This window comes from Octopus bimaculoides, chromosome 8 (genome assembly GCF_046866305.1).
Source record: "Octopus bimaculoides isolate indiv1 chromosome 8, ASM4686630v1, whole genome shotgun sequence".
In the NCBI taxonomy this organism is placed as follows: Eukaryota; Metazoa; Mollusca; class Cephalopoda; order Octopoda; family Octopodidae; genus Octopus; species Octopus bimaculoides.
The window spans coordinates 29860590-29884351 of NC_142935.1; the positions used below are offsets into that span (position 1 = coordinate 29860590).

General features: G+C 37.8%; 1 protein-coding gene across 2 annotated transcripts in view; it reads right to left on the reverse strand.

The window, feature by feature from the left end:
- LOC106871354 (uncharacterized) overlaps positions 1-23762 on the reverse strand; it is a 210490-nt gene that overhangs the window by 149782 nt on the left and 36946 nt on the right. Inside the window, exon 2 of one of the 2 annotated variants that reach the window (XM_089356288.1) lies at positions 5051-5105. Coding sequence is in view for 1 of the 2 variants with exons in the window: in XM_014917762.3 (XP_014773248.1) it covers positions 1344-1458 (115 nt within the window). In the remaining variant the exon portion in view is untranslated. Of the gene's footprint in view, positions 1-1343; positions 1877-5050; positions 5106-23762 lie in introns of those variants that run through there. The other variant, XM_014917762.3, reaches the window with a different exon arrangement.

Below are 23762 nucleotides of genomic sequence, written 5' to 3' on the forward strand. Positions count from 1 at the left end.
GACAAATAAACAGAATCACACACAGAGACACATCAAGCTTAGACATATTGATACATAAAGAGAACACAGTCGTGGAAATATAAACAATAATAATATAAATATTGCACACAGACTGCATCATCATCTCTCTCTATATATATATATATATACACACACACACACACACACACACACATCTATATGTGTGTGTGTATGTATGTATGTATGTATGTATGTATAAAACACTTTAAAACAAAGACACATTAACAAGTATACTATTACTCACAATTCAGCAATCATGAACACATACATACACATGTATGTATGTATGTATGTATGTATGTATGTATGTACGTATGTACGTACGTATCTATGCATGTATGTATGTACGTATGTACGTACGTATCTATGCATGTATGTATGTATGCATGCATGTATGTATGTATGCATGTATGCATGTATTATGTATGTATGTATGTATGTATGCATGCATGTATGTGTGTGTGTCTGTAGTAGTGCCGACTTATTCAATGCATAAACAAAACAAAACAAACAAAACAGACATCTATGAAAATAATATAGAAAGGACACATTTACAAAGTAAACAGATATATTACTCATGTGTAAACATACACATTCTTAAACACAACAAACACTCATAAAATAAAGACAATTTTTTTTAATGTACATAAACAGGAAGATTGAATACCGGACCCACCAAACATCATTGCTGCCTGCATATGTGTGTGTGATTACATATCTAATTTTATAGTTTCTTTCATTAAAAGAAGGAAGGAAAATGGTAAATGAGAAAATATTAGAAAATCAAACATTACAAACTTTAATTTGAAAAATTAAAGAACGGAAGGGCAGCATTTGACTTTTTCGACTGAAATGTTTTTTTTTTTAACCCAGTATTTACACGCTGTTGTTTAAAGTTGTATGGACTTCGAGGTCCACTGCTCCAATATATATATATATATATATATATATATATATATATATATATATATATATATATATATATATATGATAAACACACAAAAAAAGAATGACTGTGGAATTATTGAAAATATTGGAAAGTGAGCTATGGGGTATTTTCATTTGACAACTGAGTTTCACTTGAGGTTACATCAATTGAAGACAATCTTGTGGGGTGGAAATGCTTACAGACTGAGCATAGCAAGACATTGACATAGAAAATAAAGAAGGTTAAATAATAAAAAAAAAGTTTGGTCAACTTCGATGGAATAATTTGGAAAGCGTCGCAAAATGGCGTGAAAAAAAAAGAGAAAGAAAAGAGAGAGACATAGAAAAATAAAATAGAAAGAGAGAGAGAGAGAGAAAAAGAGAAAGTTCCTTACCCAAGTTCAATCTTGAAACTGAATGAATATCCTTTTCCCAGGACTGGATCCAAGTGCCCCCAGTATGGTCACTGGATGGTAGGCTATGATCTGACGCGTTACCATCCATATTCATCAACTTTCTAACAGCGCCCACTGCAACAGTTGTGGCAGTTGGTAGGAACGTTTAGCCATGTTGTTGGCACTAACATAACGGAACTCTGCTACTACACCCCTCTACAAGACAGCTTCCAGTGAACAAAGCGCTCATCTCCCCAGCGCCTTCGCTACTTTGCCAACTGCCACAAACTGTAGTTTTCCTTTCCCCCACCAAACTTTCTGCGAGTGTTTAACTAAATTTACAATCTGTCGAGATGACAATGCTTATATCAAATCTACTTATTTCTGTTTTTTTTACTGATTCTTTTTAGTCGTACACAACTTTTAATGTCGGTGCTGTTGATGTTTGTTTAAAGTTTGTCGTCTTTGCTATGATGGAACCTTGTTTGTGTGAAAGAAAGTTAGCAGAAGAGAGTGACGTCATCGGGCCGTTGATCTGCGATTGGTCGCCAACATAACTTGTTGAAGTCACCAGAGTTTGGCTATTTTTGTCAGACTTTTTCCGCGATCGATAATAACGAAGAACTACTTTGGCATTAAAGGTTTTCATTTATTATTCATGTCTTTTTTTTTTTTTCATGAGCGAATACTATAACAATTATCCAAGTGTAACGAGCAAAACAACGAAAGTAGTGAAATTTATAGCAAAAGCAAACATTGTTTTCCTTTTTACCAATTATACTTGGAAGAACTTGGAATCATACACACGCGCACACACGCACACACACGCATATATACTACTGACAAACATACACGCACACACGTCATTATATATTTGCATATATGTATGTAAATATATATATGCATGTAAATATATATATATATATATATATATATATATATATATATATATATATACACACACACATACATACGCACATACATAGTGTGTATGTATGTATGTATGTATGTATGTATGTATATAAATAATACAGAATGGGACAAGAACACAAAATATCAAGACAGTTAGAGTGGAATGGGTGCTTTTACGTGTCACACGACTGGCACTCGTGCCCGTGGCACGTAAAAGCACCGATTACACTCTTGGAGTGGTTGGCATTAGGAAGGGCGTCCAGCTGTAGAAACCATGCCAAATCAAACTAGAATCTGGGGCAGCCCCTCAGCTTAGCGGCCCTGGTCAAACCGTCCAACCCATGCCAGCATAGACAATGGATGTTAAATGATGATGATATATATCCCATCTCTCTCTCTTTCTCTTCTCTCCTCCTTCCCATTCTCACCCTCGCTCCTCCATATATATATATATATATATATATATATATATATATATATATATATTTATATATTTATATATGTGACTAACCAGACTATCAGATGTTGTTATACATCGCTGGTCACAATGCACTTTGCATTGTTTTAGTCTTTCAATGATGCCTCCCACCCACTGGCCAGGTGAGCAGGCCAAAATTGCCCCATGATCGAAAGGAGGACTGGGGCAATGTGAAATGAAGTGTTTTAGTGTTTTGCTCAAGAACACAATGTGCTGCCCAGTCTGGGAATTGAACCTAAGAACTAGTGATCGTGAGTGCAACAGCCTAACCACAAGGCCAAGCACCTTCACTAGTAACTAGGCATATAACTGCATTGTTAAGAAGCTTGCTATGCACCCATGTGGTTTCAGGTTAAGTCCCGTTCTGCAGCACCATGGGTAGGTATCTTTTACTGTAGCCCCTTGGCCAAAAATGCTTTGTGAATGAATGTGGTAGATGGAAACTATGCAGAAACCTGTTTTATACATGTACACACACACACACACACACACAAACACATATAATACAGGCACAGTGGCTGTGTGGTAAGTCGCTTGCTTACCAACCACATGGTTCCGGGTTCAGTCCCACTGTGTGGCACCTAGGGCAAGTGTCTTCTACTATAGCCTCGGGTCAACCAAAGCCTTGTGACTGGATTTGGCAGATGAAGACTGAAAGAAGCCCGTCGTATATGTATATATATATATATATATATATATATATATATATATATATGTATGTATATGTTTGTGTGTCTGTGTTTGTCCCCCCACCCCACCATCACTTGACACTTTTGAACATTGGTTTGTTTAGTCCAAGCTGACCCAAGGTTAAACAACAACAAACACATGCCTTGCCATTACATTGGTGCAACTTCTTGCTGTTGATTATAGTGGCATCATGCTGGAAACAGAATCCATTTGAAATAACTTTCCCATTACTGGCCCAACCTAATTTTAAAGTAATTTAAGGAACAGGCATTAATCACTTACTTTAGCAAGTTATTTCTACCAATGAAAATATTATTTTCTCTTGTCGGCACTTTCATATTCAATTCCATTTTGTCTAACGATAAAAACATAATATAATTGTAAAGTAAATCTATACAAAATTATGCAAATAAGCTCATGTCAAACAGGAGTTGTAACTGACAGAATGAATTAAGTGTCAGCGTTTAGCTGAAGGCTTCTTGTTGGTTTCGTTTGTATTCTGTCATTGGCCCTGTGAAGTGTTTTGTGTGTGTGTGTGTGTGTGTTAAAGTCACTTAATTCTTTGGTAAACTAGGTGTTCACATACTTAATCTAGAGAGCAAAGAAATAGGAATTAATTAAAAGTACACTTTTAATTGATTATAGAAGGGGAAAAATTCATTAGCTTAATGATTAATTCTGGTAAAGAAAGGCAAGGGAAAAAAATCCTAACCTCATTTTTTTATCGTTCATCATCATTTTTGCATCTACCTTTCTAAGCTGACATTAGTTGTAAGTATCCCCGCCAGACTGGGGTTCAATTCCTTGTGCAGGTGTCACATAAAAAAGTAACTGTGCTGGTTCCACATAAAAGGCACCCATGCTGGTACCACATAAAAAGTACCCTATATATATGCTGTAAAGTGGTTGGCATTGAGAAGGGCATCCAACCACAGAAACCATGCCAAAACAGACAATTAGAGCTTGGTGGAGCTCTCTGGCTTGCCAGCTCCTGTCAAACCCTCCAACCCATGCCAGCGTGGAAAATGAACATTAAAGGATGATGATGATGATGATGATGGTGGGGACTTATTTTCTTAATGATGGTGCCCCAGCATGGCCATAACCTTTGGGATGGAACACATAAAGGAAAATAAACATTGATAGCTGGATAACTTTCGAAAAAATGGCAATGGAAAGTGCACACGTTATATTTTTAATTTATTCTAATTAATTAAAATGTGAGGGCTGTCTTTTCTGCCTTTCTAGATTAGAATTGATCATTAAGATAATGAGCATTTCGCCGCACCTCACTACAAGAGTAATATGAATTAATTAAAAATTCTTGATTCATTATTTTAAGTATATTTAGCTGTGATCTTATCATTTGTTTTTCATGCTGAGTGTGTCCCTGGGAGGAATGAGACAACTGGGTGTAGCTGTTTGGACAGTGATAATTTGGCATGGCTGAGTGTACACTCAGATTATTTTAGTGGCAGTACTTTTTGGTCCTGGATACACATGCACATGCGCACACACACACACACACACACACACACACGCACGCGCATGTGTGTGTGTGTGTGTGTTGAACCCCAGTCTGGCGGGGATACTTACCACTATACTACCAAAAAATAAGGGGTGTTACCTTAGTTCACTGGTTGTGAACAGCTGACACTGTAGTACATCTCCAGCATTAGAAGCTGTGCAAAGACAATAAAATAATAATAATAGTAATAATAATAATAATAATAATAATAATAATAATCCTTTCTATTATAGGCTCAAGGCCTGAAATTCGGGGGGGGGGGTGATAGCCGATTACATCAACTCCAGTATTCAACTGGTACTTAATTTATTGACCCCAAATGAACGAAAGATAAAGTCAACCACAGCAGAATTTGAACTCAGAACTTAGTGACAGGTGAAATATCACTAAGCATTTCGCCCAGCATGCTAACAATTTTGCCAGCTCGCCACTTTAATAACAGTAATAATAATGCCCTGACGCAGTATAATGCCCTGATGCAGTACCAGGCAGTGGCTCTCATGGCTTCTGATCATAATTGATTGGAAGTGTTATCATATAAAAGATGGGCTACAGCAAATATTCTACTCAATATCACAGATTTGCTTGTCAGTTGTTTGACCTTAACCAGTTGAGCATGTTCCTTGGTAGCTGACGATATGTGCATCTCTGTTGAGAGGAATTCTTTGGGGTTAGAATAATACACCTCTGGAAACATGGGTGTCTTGTTCAACATCCTTAAACAAACCTTATTCAGGGAACTTTTGAATTGGATGGGCTGCTCGACCTGAAGAAAATCCTAACCAGGCCCCACCTGCAAGGTCATGCACTATTTATCTCGATGTGAAATCACTATGTCACACACTTATGGTTGTGATGCATGTGCCTGGTGTACCTTTATCAGAAGAGTAGTCGTGATGGGTATACTGAGCTTCATATATTTTACCCCAGTGTCACTTTGATGGCATGCACTGCTCTCTCACTCAATAATAATAAGAAGAAGAAGAAGAAGAAGAGGAATAAGATCGCTCAGAGAGCGTAAACCTCCACCAAGGCAACACTAACTTTCTCTCAAAGATTAGCCAGAGATGATTTTTAAAATGAGAATATCTGAAATAAACTCAACTGCTCTGTCAAACGAGAATATTAAAGATGAACCTGACCACTCTCAACAATTAAATAGAAAAACAGGAAAAAATAATCCAGAATCCTTGTCCAGTACTGAATCAATCCCAAAATCTAATTAGTTCGTACTAGTCATAAGGCCAAACATCCCTGAAAGTTTCATCCAAATCTATCCAGCGGTTCTTGAGATATCTGGTCCACGAACAAACAAACAAACAAACATACAAACATGACTGAAAACAATATCTCAGCCTTCAAATTATGGCACAAGGCCAGCAATTTTGGTGGAGTGGGTAAGTCAATTACATTGACCTCAGTGCTCAACTGGTACTTATTTTATTGACCTTGAAAGGGTGAAAGGCAAAGTCAACCTCAGCAATAATGATAATAACACTACTACTACTACTACTACTACTACTACTACTACTACTACTACCACCACCACCACCACCACCACCACCACCACCACCACCACCACCAATAATAATAATAATAATAATAATAATAATAATAATAATAATGATAATAATAATAGTATTAAGCTAATGTCAGAGGTCCAACCCATGCCAATGGAAAGTAGATGTTAAATGATGATGATGATGATGATGATGATGAAATAAAAACTTTCATGTGGTTTCTATGGAAAACACATCAACAGTCACTAGAAGAACATTTGAGCAATTCAACTTATTCTGAAGTATCTTCCACTCGTAACAACTTATGATACACTACAAAATCTCAGGTTTTGATGTTTATGAATTGTACCACTTTCTTGTAAATTTATATGTTGATGTTCTGAGAGTTACAACAAAAAGTTCCAAACACGAAATAAGTTTAGAATCCAAGGATCAGTATGGCAAAAGAGTATTTAATAAGTTAGTGACTTAGGGTACCAAATGAAATCTGCGTACCATCTGGAAAGTGAGCTTGCTTATTAGAGCAGAAGAGATAACTAGTACTGCAAAAGGAGGATGAAATATGTGCTAATTCTGTTCTCAAATGATTACAGCAGTTGAATAGTGTCATAGTTAGAAGAGTTACAGAGGGATGGATGTAAGGAAAATGAAATGTAAGGAATGCTTAATGGAAACAGAGTAGGTGGAAGGGAAAGACCCAGAATGTACTGGAATAAATCTAATGATTTTAGGAACTCACTTTTGCTGGGACGGACAGGTCTTTTCAAGCACAGTGAATTGCCAATCATCTAGATTTTTTTGTCATCCCTTCCATGAGGTTCAACATCTTGATACTAACCTTCAGTACATTGTTCCATTTCTTCCTAGGCCTCCCTCTTCTTCATCATCATCATCAAGGTGCCATGCAGTGGGACTGAACCCGGAACCATGTGGTTTGTAAGCAAGCTACTTACCACACAGCCACTCCTACACCTAATTTGTATATATCTATTTTATTATAGATGCAAAACAACACCATGGAGGAATTGACATAAGCTTAAATAATAAACTGTGATAGGTGAACCACAATACAGCAAGGGATTACTGTATCCTGGTTACAGTTCACAGATGACATCTTGTTTGTCTGAGAAGGAATACAGAATAGTTTATTTAAGTTTTTGTATTTCTATGACAGCTTCCCACGTAACTATGGCTTTGAGTCCAGCAATAAAATTCATCAAGTTTTCCAATAAAGCAACATCAATTTTTTTAACACAAAAATGAAGCTTTTGAAATGCCACATAGTGGCAGTTATTTTGCTAACCCATGTCATCCCGCACTTAACTTCACTACTGCTCCAATCATCCATATCATGCAGTTAAGTCAAATCCAAAGCCCCAGTTCTTGAGAATAAAACAAATTGGTACTGACACAGGAGTTTATTGGACACATGCGAATGATTTTTCTGTGCCATTATGTCAAACATTGTTATAGTGAGTCACAATTTTAAGAAATTGCAAATGACAAAGCTGAAATTAGCAATGAAAGTCAAACTTTCATGACTAATTATAGCAATCAAAGTAAAATTTATGGCTGAATTCCTTTGGTGATTAACTGGCACAAAAATTTCACTGGCACCAAAATTTCAATGGTATTTCAAAATACTGCATGAAAATTACCAACATATTTCAGATGGGTTCATTCCCACTGTGTGACACCTTGGGCAAGTGTCTTCTACTATAGCCTTGGGCCGACCAAAGCCTTGTGAGTGGATTTGGTAGACGGAAACTGAAAGAAGCCCATCGTATATATATGTATATATGTATATATATATATATATATATATATATATATATATATATATATATATATATATATATATATATATGTATGTATGTGTGTGTATATGTTTGTGTGTGTGTGTGTGTGTGATGATGATTGCCTCATCTTGTCAGATGATAGCCATCTCACATTTGGCCTAATTCTTAAATGGTAGCAAGACATCTGTACATCATTGGATATAAGTGACAAAATCTTGCACAACACCTTTGCCACTCTCTCAGTTACCATAATAAGTTCCAGTGACAAGCATTGCAAGACGACTGTACTATTTTGACTGCAAGTTTCATGTCTGAGTATTTTTTTTCCCACAAGATCTGCTTCCCCCACAGCTTTGTCAAAGATAAAAGGCACCTCTTCTACTCCTGGGCCATTTATTTAACCCATAGATTGGACCCTGGCAGTTACTACCATTCTGGGTCAGGATGGACCTGGGAGTAATGGTAATTAAGGGGTGATGAGGAAGAAAAATATTGTTTAAATAAACAGATATTTAAATTTTTTCCAGGTTGCCTTAAAAAATGATTTTGGCAAAATTTATACATTATCTAAACACCAAGCAGAGACAGGAATTAGAATAGATTAATGGCATTTATCTCCTACACCAAATTTATATTAGTCTATGTGTATATATATATATAAATACTCAAATATATACACCCCACCACCATATGTGTGTGTGTGTGTGTGTGTGTGTGTGTGTGTGTGTGTGTGTGTGTGTGTGTGTGTGTGTGTGTGTTGCAATGTAGCTGGTGAACAGGGCAGTAAGTTTACTGTTCTTTTCTTAGGTATATATTTCCTGCTTGGTAGTTTACTTAGAGTGGATCTGTGCGATACAGAAAGGAACAGAGTTCAACCCAGTGGTTGTTAATTGAGCCATCTACATGTCGATGGATCTTATTACTAGTTCAAGGCTTCATTTAGTTGGTAGCCTTGTGTTCCTTGCAGATAACAACTTGTGTTTTTCTTTGGGTTTGTCCCAATCAAGATGAAACTGTAAACTTTCAGTTTATTTGTAAGTAGCAAAATAAAAACATTTTTCCTTTTCAGAAGTACGAATCAAATTGAAAAGTAGATGGCGTTTAGGCGGAAAGGAAATATTTCATAAATAAGCAGAACACTTTTCTTCTGAGACACATATATTTACCAATCAGTCTATTGAGTTTTCAGAAAAAAAGGAAGTCATGAGATTCCACAGTATCTAATAATGTACTGAAAGGAAAATGTTTGAAGAATCAAGTTTCAAATTAGTTGCATGTGTTACTAGTTTTTCTCTGGTCAGAACTTAAATAGCCATCTATGAATAAATCTATGAATCTGTAGGAACATGTGCTACAGTGTATGTGTGTGAGGGGGAGAAGGAGAGAGAAAGAGGGAGAGAGGGAAAGAGGGAGAGAGGAAGAGAGTGTGTATTTGTATGTTCATGTCTGTGTCTGTGAAATTATGTAATTTCAACATTAAAAATAATTAAATGGTTCTGGGTTTAAAATTAGTTTACTTTGGGCTTAGAAAACCAAGGTCAATTGCAATTAAAAAACTGAATTTAGCTATTCATAAAGCTTGTAAAACGATTACTGGCTCTCAGAAATAGCTGAATGAATTGATCGGGATTTGTTAAATAGAAATAAGTGGATAAACTTCTCTAATATTTTGAAGCCATCTTATCTTGATGTTAAAGAAACAGATATAGTCTAAAAAAAAAAAAAATTAAGCTAATTCCACCCACGAGTAATGTGTCAGTTATTTATGAGGAAATAATGAGTTAATTATACAGGCACAGGCATGGTTGTGTAGGTAAGAAGCTTGCCCTGCAATCATGTGGCTTGGGGTTCAGTTCCACTGTGTGGCACTTCGGTCAATTTGTTCAACTAAATCTTTCAATGTGGTGCCCCAGCATTGCCAACTAGAATGACTGAAACAAGTGAAAGATAAAAGGTATACAATAAACAATACAATATATATATAAGTACTGGGATTGAGTCATTTGACTAAAATTCTTCAGGGTGATGCTCCAGCATGACCACAGTCTAACGACTGAAACAAGTAAAAGACAAAAGATATACACAGTGTATATTCTGCATCATTAGTCATCCCTTGTTCACTAAATCCACCATCCAACTCAATTCAATCTTTACAGCTGTCCCCTACCTTCCCTCCCCTCACCCATTCCCCATGTCCTACTCCCCCCACACACTCTTGCAACCTCGACCCACCCACACTCCTGGGTCCTCAGTCCCCAACCACTTCTCATCTCATACTTCTAAGGTCCACCCAGACACTTCATCACTTCTATTCATTGCTTTCCAGTTCCTCCTCTCATCACCCATTCTCTCTTCTAAAATGTCAGTAGTCATGTAATCCCTCAACAGCATCAAACACGGTTCTCAGCCAAGGTCCAAATGACCCTTGGGGGTCCCCATAAGATTTTGTTGTTAAAATTGGTCATACTTCCACAATACACAAAATATTAAAACTTTGATTTATACAATTCCTAATAATATTTAACTATCATCATCATCGTTTAATGTCCATTTTCCATACTGGCATGGGTTGGACAGTTAAACAGGAGCTGGTCAGCCGAGGGGGCTGTCCAGACTCCAACTGCCTGTTGTGGCATGGTTTCTACGGTTTCCCAATGCATATATATATTCATATATATATATATATATATATATATTCACTCGACTAAAAATTCAAGGCAGTGCCCCAGCATGGGCGCAGTCTAATGACTGAAACAGGTAATATTTTCCCCATGGCCAGACATGTTTTCACAGAATATTGGAAATGAACAACACTGCTTATATGACAGTGAAACTCGTTTACAACTCTCATGTGATGTCAAGTGAGATACTAATATACACACATCTACACATACATGTATATACAATAGGCTGTTTTCAGTTTCCATCTACCACATCCACTTACAAGGCTTTTGTTGATCTGGGGCTATAGCAGAAAACACTTGCCCAAGGTGCTGTGCAATGGGACAGAACCTGAAGCCATGAGGTTAGGAAGCAACTTCTTAACCACACAGTCACACCTGCACCAATACATGAAAAATAATTCCTTCTATTTTGTCATTTAAATCACGGAGATAGAAAAATAATTCAAGCAAGAAATGGAAAATATAGATTTTGCGAACTATTTGATTATAATCAGTTCAATGCCAGATTATTTATTGCATCAGCCTGGTTGTCATTTTTGGAAGGAGCTCTACAGTTGTTACAGCTTAAATCGAAATTGTTTCTCTATGCAAATCTATTGTTTTCCATTACTTCTTGCAGCCACTTTATTCCACCACCATTTGCTTCTCCACCTCTGCTCACTCTACCATCATCATCTCAATCATTATTACGACTCTTGCCACAGCTGTCACTACAAGCCATTTGTTGCTTTAACCAAAGCCATTCACAGACACAGTCCCCTAACATCACTACCACTCCAACCTTCACAGAAATCAACACCACCGCCATTACCAACACCAACACCACCACCACAACATACACTAATACCATCACTACCTACTACGCCACCTTCACAAACTTGCCCACCACCCTCCATCTTTGCTGCTGTCTATTTTCCTATAGTGACATGATTTACAGATATTTGCCTATATGCTCCAAATGTACATACAGTAGTATAGGTCAGAGTTGATCTCAAAATAATTTTGGCAGTATTCTGAACAGCAGAGCATGCACATATGTATGCATGTGTGTGTGTGTGTGTTTGTGTGTGTGTTGTTCAAGATACATTATATATACATATATATATATACACACACACACACACACATATATATATATATATATATATATATATATATATATATATATATATATGTATATAGATACATATATATATATATATATATATATATATATACATACACATACGTACAAACATGTGTATGTATGTTAGTGCTGATCATCATCTTCATCCTCCTCCTCCTCCTCCTCCTCTTCATCATCATCATCATTTAACGTCCATTTTCCATGCTGGCATGGGTGGGACAGTTTGACAGAAGCTGACCAGCTGCAGAGATGCTCAGGCTCCATGTCTGTTTTTGCATGGTTTCTACAGCTGGATGCCCTTCCTAACGCCCAACCACTCCACAGAGTGTACTGGGTGCTTTTATGCAGCACTGGCATGGGTGTATTTATGTGGCATCAGTACAGGTGTTTTTTACATGGCACCAGCACCCACAAGCCTGCAGGGTTAGGAATGCCCAGCTAGAGAAGGATGCAGGGAAATGCCTTTATGTAAGGGCAACCATGCTTTTACTTAGCTTAACGTGTTTTTTTCAAGCATAGCAAACCTCTAGGAGCCTTGGTCCCTTGTCATCCCTTCTGTGAGTCCCAACGTCCATACATCCTTTCTCACCACCTTATCCCACATCTTCCTGGGTGTACTCCTTCAACATGTTCCGTCTACAATTTGAGATTGGCTCCTCTTGATACAGCTGTCTTCATTCATACATGGTCATACCAGTGCAGTCTTCTCCCTTGCATGTTATTCCTGATGCCTCGTATACCTGACTTTTCTCTCAAGTCCCTTACACTCTGTCATACATACACACTGACATTACCCATGCACTGGAGCATACTGGCTTCATTTCTTTCAGGCCTTCACATATCCTCAGAAGTCACCACCCATGTCTCACTGCCATTTAGCATAGTTGTTCATACACAGGCATCATACAAACTGCCTTTCACTCTGTGAGAGAGGCCCTCCATTACTAACAGAGGTAGCAGCTCTCTGAACTTTGCCTAGCCTATTCTTATTCTCACAGCTATGCTTTCAGAACAACCTCCCCCACTACTAACTTCACCTAAGTAACTGAAACTATCTACTACTTCGAAGGATCCCTCCACTGACATTTGAGGGAGTCTATTTTTTGGACATTCCTGGTTAATGACCTGCACATCTGCCACATGTAAAGACTACTTTCTCTGTTAGTCTTTCAAGGATAACGCTGCACCTCTTACATGTCCATAACTTGCACTGGGTGCAATTTTCTCCCAACACATTCACTACATATTGAGCAGGGGTCTGTTATTTATCTGTTTTCCTACTTATCAATACTTTGGTCTTTGCTAAAGTAACTCTAAGGTCCTATGATTCCAGTCTGTGCTTCCATACCTGAAATTTCTTCTCTAGTTCTGGTGGTCATTCAGCAACAAGAACAAGATCATCGACAGAGAGGAGCTCCCAAGGGCAGCCAGTCTTAAATTCCTCAATCATAGCTTGGAGAACCGAGATAAACAAGAGGAGGCTAAGAACCAATCCCTGGTGGACTCTTACAGGTACACTAAACTCCTTGCTATACTCATCGGAGACTCTCACCTTACTAACAACATCCCTGTACATGATTTCTACAGCTTTCACTAACCACGATCTATCCTTAGCTTCCGCACTGACCACCAGATAAGGGAGCAGGGAAGCCCTGTCAAAGGTTTTCTCCATGTCAATGAAAGTCAGATACAGACGTTTATTTTTGGTCAAGTATTTCTCCTGCATTTGCCTCACCAGGAAAATAGCATTGGTTGTGCTTCTCCCTGGCACAAATCCAAACTGCATATCATCTATGCTCACTCTCTTCCTAATGTGTGTGTGAGAGTGTGTGTGTGTGTGTGTGTGTGTGTGTGTGTGTGTGTGTGTATGTGTGTGTGTGTGTAACTGAATAAGTTGGAGTCAACAAGAAGGAGTACAGAGGAACATTTATTTATTTGTAATCACTACAATTGTTTCCACACAACATAGTTCTCCAGGTTTGCGAACCTGCAGAACTACATTGCATGGAAACAATTGTAGTGATGACAAATAAATGTTCTTCTGTACTCCTTCTTGTTGACTCCAACTCATTCAGTTATTCATGCACACATTGCAGAAGTCCCAACACAGATATGGCAGTACGTGTAATAATACTGGATAGCACCGGCTGAAACCTGAAGATGGACGAGCTTTATACTGTACTCTACTAGATTCTTAACAGAATATAACCTAACTATATATATATATATATATATATATATATGCGCATACATATATGTGTGTGTGTGTGTGTGTGTGTGTGTGTATGTATATACATATATGTGTGTATGTGTGTGTGTGTGTGTAATTGAAGGACAAATTTTTCAGCTAGGTACCCTACTTAGAGTATAATTTCATTTTATGAAAAATATAACATATATTAAAATCTATTAACTTATTTTTGTGTTAGTTCAATGAAAATGTCATTATTAAAAAAAAAAAGAAAAAGAAGAAAAAGACATTCTTTGAATGCAGGAATAGCAAGCAGCACTGCACCATTTATATTTCTATATCCAACTAATGAGCTCACAAGTCCTTTGATTGTCTATGGATATTTGAGCTGCCTTGACATATCCTAGGCTTAGATTAATTCCTTCACTCCTTTCTAAAGTAATTCTTCAGAATTGATCTAATGATTAATATAAATATTATATAAACACGTCAAATTGCAAAGGCTTAGCTTTCACTAACAGAGAATATGTCTCTGAGTTCTATAAAAGTATGAAATAATATTTCAGTCCATTTTTTTTTTTTAATATTTAAAAAAATTGCTACATAGAAATATTTTTTAAAAAACAAAGCTAACTTCAAGAACTGAAGGAGAGGATTGAGTGTCATATGTCAACAAAGAAATTTCTTCGTTGACGAAATGTTAGAATTCGTCTACATGATCAGATTTATGTTTAGGCAACTAACCCATTTCCTATCAAATTCATCTGCGACTCCATCAGACAATCTATTTATCACCAATAACCCCAGCACCAGAAACAAAACCATTCTTGTTTCATAATGTATTTTACATACATACATACATACATATCTGAGGAAGACCTGCCCACCACAACAGAATTGAGATCCTGAAACAAAGGTGCCATGCAAAAAGTAGTGATGTAGGTGGGTGACAGTACCATGCTAAAAGTACCCAGTACATTCTTTGAAGTGGTTGGCATAAGTAGGGCATCCAGCTGTAGAAACCAAGACAAAACAGACTATGAAATCTGATGCAGCCCTTGGTCTTGATAGCTCCTGTCAAGCCATCCAACCCATGCCAGCATAGAAAACAGACATTAAATGTTGATGATATATATACATATATATATACAGACACAAGCATGAGTGTGTATCACCATCATCATCATTGTTTAATGTCCGCTTTCCATGCTAGCATGGTATTCATATATATATATATATATATATATATACATACACATATATATATTTATGTGTATATATATATATATGTATGTGTATGTGTGTATGTATATATATATATATATATATATATATATATATATATAAATATATATATATAGATTCAAGGTGAATATGGTACTTAAGTTTAGGCACCAGAATTTAGTATGGTATTATCCATACAGTTTCAAAATAAGGTGGTTAAAATCAAAATAAGCAACAAGGATATCCAAGCTTATTTTGATTATATATATATATATATATATATAGATATGTGTGTGTGTGTGTCTTTTTGTCTGTGTTTGTCCCCCACCACTGCTTGACAACCTGTGTTGGTGCGTTTACATCCCTGTAACTTACTGGTTCAGTAATAGAAACCAACAGAATAAATAACAAGCTTTAAAAAAACAAGTACTGAGGTCGACCAAGTCAACCAAAAATTCTTCATGGCAATGCACCACCATGGCTGCAATTTAATGACATTGGTTTGACATTGGTGGGAGGAGAAGAAAAAGGGGAGCTTGCTAGTTAGAAACCACATTACGTGCTGGGCAGCAAATAGTGTTTCCAATATGCTGATGTTTTTGTTGTTATTATTGTTATTGCTAGAAAGTGCAGTGAGTATGAGAAACAGCAGAGTTCCAGGGTAAATTTCTCACCATATTTAGTTACATCTCTTAATGTATTGACTTCAAATCCTGCTGGGATCAACTTTGCTGGTAATATAATGAGAAGTGATTCAATATCCTTGACTCCTCCCCTATAAGTATGTGGTTTGTAGTAACATGATAAATCCTTATTACTTATTACTATTGATAGAACACAAAAACTGTTCAGATGGTAGGGAGTTTGGTTGGGTGCCTTAGAATTTCTACTTTGCTGTTTAATATTTTTTGAGCTAAACATCACACAGAGACGATTTTGTTTTCCAAGCATTAGTGTTGGTGCCACGTACAAAGCACTGGTTCTGGTGCCACATGCAAAGCACCCAGTGCACTCTGTAAAATGGTTGGTGTCGGCAAAGGCTTCCAAGTGTAGAAACCAAGCCAAAACAGACTATTGAACCTGGTGCGGCCTTTAGCCTTACAAGCTCCTGTCAAAGCAATCAACCCATACCAGCATGGAAAATGGACATTAAATGATGATGATGATTCTTCTGGTAATCAATAAAATATGTACCCTCTATACTTAATTTGTGGAGGCGCAATGGCTCAGTGATTAGGGCAGTGGACTCGCGGTCGGATTGCGGTTTCGATTCCCAGACCGGGCGTTGTGAGTGTTTATTGAGCGAAAACACCTAAGGCTCCACGAGGCTCCGGCAGGGGGTGGTGGCGAACCCTGTTGTACACTTTCAACCCCAACTTTCTCTCACTCTTTCTTCCTGCTTCTTGAGTAATGCTGCGATGGACTGGCGTCCCATCCAGCTGGGGGAGAACACATACGCCGTAGAAACCGGGAAACCAGGCCCATGAGCCTGGCTAGGCTTTGAAAGGGCGACGTTTATCGTTATACTTAATTTAGCTCTTCCCTCTCTATGAAGCACAGGCCATTGCTGACTTCTCCACTGTTCTTGACTCTGAGTTGTCTTTTCTGCTTTTCTGCTTCTTTCCAGTTGGTTCTCTGCTTTTTCATCTCTGCCTCAATATCCTACCACCAGCTATTTTTAGGGCATCCTCCTTTCCACTTCTCTTGTAGGTACCGGATCAGAGCTTCATATGTAATGCCAGACATTGATTTCTTTAAGGTGTGGCCTTTCCCCCCATCCTTTTGAATTTTGCTACACCATGTTATACATTTCCCTGAGGGAAGGCCTTCCTCTCCCAGGTCACATTGGCTCTGAATTGTCAGTGATGATTCTGTTGTAACTTTGCTTTTTTCTAGGCAGGGGTCTTGGCCCTACACAAACTCATTTTTAGCTCTAGGCAGAGGTGTTCCATATTAGTCTGGTCTCTATCCTTGAACTTTTTCAGCATGGGAAGCCTTACCAGGGGCTTGCATTCCACTTGTATACCTCTCAAAATTGTTAAAGCATACAAGCCTTACACTACAACAAGGAGGTGGAGGAGGAGGAGGAGGAGGAGGGAGCGGAGGAGGAGGAGGAGGAGGAGGAGGAGGAGGAGGAGAAGAAGAAGAAGAAGAAGAAGAAGAAGAAGAAGAAGAAGAAGAAGAAGAAGAAGAAGAAGAAGAAGAAGAAGAAGAAGGAGAGGCAGTTATAACTGTCCTAAATTGTTGTAATTTTAGAATATGATCACTATACATCTAATAAGCTGACCTGCCAGCTTTTGTTATTCCAGATTGAAGGAGAAGAAGGTTATAACAGCATAATGAACAGACCCTGTGACAAACATTTTGTTTGTCATTACTGAGTTTTTTTGTCAGAATGCAGTCAGGGCATGAAGACATTTTGGAAACTCCTCACTTTGCAATAAAGTTTTGTGTTAAACTGAGCAAAAATGCAACAGAAACATATTAAATGCACCAGACTGTTTATGAATTAACTTGCATGAACCAAGCATCTGTTTTTCACTGGCACAAGAGGCACAAGAGGCCAGGCAAAGCAAGTCTACCGGAAAGCTCACCATGATCCCCTTTCTCAATAGCAAGGACATCATCTACATTCACTGAGTTCCCTCTGGCCAGATGGTCAATATAGAGTACTTTGTGGAGGTTTTAAGCAAGTTCAAGGAGAGGTTTTATCACAAAAGGCCAGAGCACCAGAACCAGGACAATGCATCAGTCCACAATTAGAATACACAGGAGGTGAATACAGCGTTGGTGGCCCATTGCTTATAGCATGTTCACAAGTAAAGATTTGCCTACTAGGCAGAGATTTTAAACTGAAAGAAATTTAAGAATGTCTTTATTAAAATATAAATTATATATTTTAAGATTAATTTTACATCATTTATAATTCCCGAGTGATTAGATTCCCAAAAATTTAATGCAACGTCAAACAAGACAGAAATTTGATATCCAGTGTGCTGAAACTGTGAGTTTCTCTTAGTACTTAATTATCAACTACCTCTTTGTTAAAGTTGGAGTGATTGGAGCTATTTGATAGCAATAATATTATTCATATATTTATCATTCTGATTAAAATATCAAGGCTGCAAACTGACTGAACACCCTGTCGATGCTGCCACCGATGCCCCCTTTTTGTAACACATTATATCCTCCGTTATGTATGCCCTGCCTCTGTCACAGAGCCTCTTCATTCTCACCTACACTTCACCTTCTAATCCATCCTTGATTATTTGCCCCTATTCTCTCTCAAACCATTTTCTTATACCTTGAGGACATGTCCTGATACCTCATCTCCACCATCTTTTCTTCCTTTCCTGCTGGGGTACCCATGCATCTCCTCTACAGCAATACATCTGATCCTGCCCATTTTTCTATTTTAGCCCCTCTATACCAGGCACAAAACCACTTCCCACTGTACTGCACACTCGTTCTGTGAAGGAGCCTTGCATAGTACTTGGTGAGCCCACTAATGCTAGGGGCATGCAAAAAACACCCACTATACTCTGTAAAGTGGTTAGCATTGGGAAGAGCATCCAGCCATAGAAACCTTGGAGAACAATGCAGACCCCAAGTTGACATTGAAGACCAATGCAGACCCCAAGTTAGTGTGATTCTATTAAAATGTCCAACCAATGTCAGCATGAAATATGGACGTTAAATGATGATGGACATTAGTGAAGGTGTGTGGCTTAGTGGTTAGGATGGTCAGATCACAATCGTAAGGTCATGAGTTCAATTCCTGGCAGTGTGTTGTGTTCCTGAGCAAGATACTCTATTTCATGTTGCTCCAGTCCACCCAGCTGCCAAAAATGAGCTGTTCCTGTAATTCAATGGGGGCTGGTCTTGTCACATTCTGTGCCATGCTGACTTTCCCTGAGAACTACATTAAGGGTAAACGTGCCTGTGGTGTACTCAGCCACTTGCCTGTTAATTTCACAAGCAGGCTATTCTGTTGATTGGATCAATTGGAACACATTATATGCATACACAAGTGGAATAAACACATCCACGCCATCCAATCAAAGCTGACATGAAAGATGGATGTTACAAGATGATGAGGATGGTGATGTACACACACACACACACACACACACACACATGTATGTGCATGCATACAGATGCACATACACACATATAAAAGGCACATGCGTACACAAATTACTCCCACTTCTATGTATACATGCATATAGTTGTTGAGATTAAGTTATGCATGAAGAAACATCTGTTAGTGTGCACAGAACAGCATGTTGCTTTAATATTATTAGCACTGTGCATTATTGACCTTAGGCTGGTTGCACAACAAACACCCTGGGAAGTGCAGCATTACTGATTTAACTATTAGTAAACTTATGTGGGTATACACCCTTATATCTTCAAAATAAGCAATCAAATACTTTATAAAATACTTCCATTAAAGTGAAAGATTGTGTTTTTCTATAAGTGGCACTCTGTCAGTTACAAAGACAAGGGTTCCAGTTAATCTGATCAATAGAAGAGCCTGCTCATGAAATTAATGTGCAAGTGGCCAAGCACTCCACAGGCAAGCATACCCTCAGTGTAGTTCTCAGGGAGATGCAGTGTGACCCAGAATGTGACAATGGTGGTCCTTTCAGTTACCAGTATATACTCATTTTTGCCAGCTATGTGGACTGGGGCAATGTGAAATAGAGTATCATGCTCAAGAACACAATACACTGCTGGGAATTGAACTCAAAGCTTTACGATGAGCCAAATACCCAAGTCACTAAGTCATGTGCCTCCACACTCTGTTTTTCTACAATGTATCAGTGCATCACTGATAGGACAAAAGCTACAACAACAGATTGAGAAAATTCAAGGGGCTGCTTTGGTACGATGGTAGAGCATCTCTCATGTCCACTGAGTATGACAGATGCACTATCATCTTCTGTATTAGTCATAGGACTGCAGCCATTCTGGGGCACCACCTTGAAGTGCTTAGTCAAACAAATTGATTCCTGGCCTTTTTTTTTTTTTTTGAAGACTGATGCTTATTCTGTCAGATTCTTTTGCTGAACCGCTAAGTTACTAGAACACAAACAAATTAACACTGGTTGTCAAGCAGTGGTGAGAGACAAGCATAAAGAAACACACACATATACAAGGGGTTGCTGAAAAGTTCCCAGCTTTAAGGGTATTACGAAAGTCCTGGTTGGAAACCCAATATTCCGAGTTCTTTTACAAGGGCTGCTGCAATAAGTGTGTGAATCTGGGAGGAGAATAGGCTGGATGAAATCATATTTAACTAACCTTCCTGTATTTTCTTTTACCAAAAGCCAGGAACTTTTCAGTAACCCCTTACACATGTACACACACACACACACACACACACATGCACACACAGAAAAACAAACACACACACACATGTATCTATTGAGCTTCCTCACAGTTTCTGTCTCCTGAATTTACTCCCATAGCATTAATGACCTCAAGGCTATAACAGAAGACACTTGTCCAAGGTGCTGTGTACCAGAACTGAACCTGAAGCAACCTGCTGACAAAGTGAGCTTCTTAACTAACTACACACATTTCAGTTCATAAATCCCTTGATTCCTGCATTCCTCTATTCTTGCATCCCCTTCATCCCATCTGCTGCATAGGATTGCAAGTGTGCTGGTTTAACAGCAGAAATTCATATATACATACACATATATACACATTAAACCCAGCTGAAACTTATATATTGTATAAATAAAAAATAAAAAATAAATGGAAAAAATTTTTTAAATAATTTTTTTTTTTTTTTTTTAAAGGCTTCCATAACAAGGAAATGACTAATCTTTTCACACCAAGATCCTAGTCTGGTCAGATATCATATAATTTCAGAAAGCTTTAAATCATACTAACGACGTGGAGGTGTTGCTTGGAATGTAATGTTTTATCAGAAACCTAAATTTAGATTTTTTTACCCGACTCCACACATCACAAGCAAATGATGCTAAGATTTGTAGGTGCTTCAAAATGTACTTATATAAAAAAAAAAAAAAAACGAAAAAAAGCAGGAAACAAAACAAAAACAAAATAAAACCATTTACATATGCAGATGTGCAGATATGCATCATTAATGGAATGCATGAATGAGTGCATGGATGCATAGCAAAAATAATATGAATGCATGACTGAATTTGATGTAATTTATGTACATTTATGAACCTTGTTTGTTTGTTCATGTGGGATTTTACAAGAAAAGTTTCATGCATGCTTATGCATGCGTATATGTGCGTTTGTGTGTGTAGGGTGGGAGTGGGGGGTGAGTGGGCGTGCACATGTGAGGGAGTTTGCATGTGTGCATAAATATGTATGATGTATTTACAAATTTACATATGCACATATGCAGCATATATATGTGTGTGTGTGTGTGTGTGTGTGTGTGTGTGTGTGTGTGTGTGTGTGTGTGTCATCATCATCATCACCAGAAAAACTGACAAAAGGGGTCTTGTTTCATCAGGACAATTGCTGTTGATGACTTTTTGAGCAACAAGATGACAGCTTCTTCACCAATGGAGTCCAAGCACTGCAACACCGATGGAAAAAGTGTGTGGACTACACGGGGTACTATGTTGAAAAATAAAACCACATTTGGTCACATTCCATGAAAGTATCTTGGTCAGCCTATGAACTTTTCAGCCGATCCTTGATGTATATATAAAGTGTGTGTGTGTGTATGTGTGTGTGTATGTGTGTGTGTGTGTATGTGTGTGTGTACATACATACATACATACATACATACATATATATGAATCAAATGGAATCCAAAGTGACTATTGTTGATCAGCGTTAACAGAAAAAGTACAATGAAATCACCAGAGAGAGTGGAAGAATCCAATGTTTTCTTCAAAATCCTTCTTCAGTTAAACATTGAAATAAAGAAAGACAGCAAAGTTGAACATCTTCTATGTTTGAGAAACTGGATGCAACTGATGAGGAATGCAAGACAATATGAGCTTCATAGGCAGACAGGAATTAATGGGAGAAACTTGGCAAGGGATTTAGATGGAAAGGGAAATAAGGACAAAAAGTGAGTGAAGTTGATGGTGAGATGAAGGGGAAAATTGAGGTGAGAGGAGAAGTTAAAAGATAATAAAATGATTACTGAACTCAGGAGAGGTGTAGGAGCAAAAGGAAGATGTTCATCTAAATCCATCAATCACATGGTACCAAGTTTGACTAGGAAATGTGGTTCCTACCATTTCCCTGAGTATGTGTACCCAAGGCATGAGGAAATGTTGCGCACTGTTATGAGGGTAAAACAATGGTCTGTTGTGTTGAAGTGGGTGATGACAAATTGATCAGGCATACATAATAGTGTGCTTTCAATGTACTCCTGAAAGCAATTAGCAAGGTATTGGCCAGTTTTCCCAATATAAAGAGCACCACAAAGTTTGAAAATGATAGGACATGTAATGATGGACAACGTACCACAGACGTTTTGGGCAGTGGTACTGTGACTTAGACCTGATGATGGTTGTAGTGTTGTTAATGTAAGGGCAGGTGATACATCATTGTAGGTACAGTTAAAAGTGCTTGGCTGTGTAGAGAAGCAGGAAAACAGACAGGCAGACAGATAGATAGATAAACAGATAGGTAGATAGACAGATAGATAGATATATAAATAGATAGATAGAGAAATTGCTAGATAGACAGATAGATATATATATAGATAGATAGATAGATAGATAGATAGATAGATAGATAGATAGATAGATAGATGGATGGATGGACGAATAGATAGATAGATGGATAGATAGATAGATAGATTGAGAGTGAGACAGACAGACAGACATGCAAGCAGACAGACATGTAGGCAAACAGGCAGGCCAGCAGACAGACAGATAAGTACACACACAAACATACACACACACATTCATGGTTTCTTGTAAATGGGAATGGAAAAACGAAAAACACTAGGAATTTTTAGCTAAGTATTACATACACCACTGTTTGACAGAGTACAAATTCCCTAACTTTAACAACAAATGTGGACCCTGAAAGACTACACCTGAAGACAATATCCAACTCTTAACTAACTGAAAGAATGTCTTTGAGTTATTATATCCTGATGGCATGCATCACTCACCATTTTTAATGCAATGTACAAACTTTCATTTTCTACTTAGCATTGCTTTTTCCTCTTTCTAATTACAGATATTTTTAGGTTCTTAGTGAATTTATTCTGCCAACCAAATATTCACAGAATGCATACCTAAAGA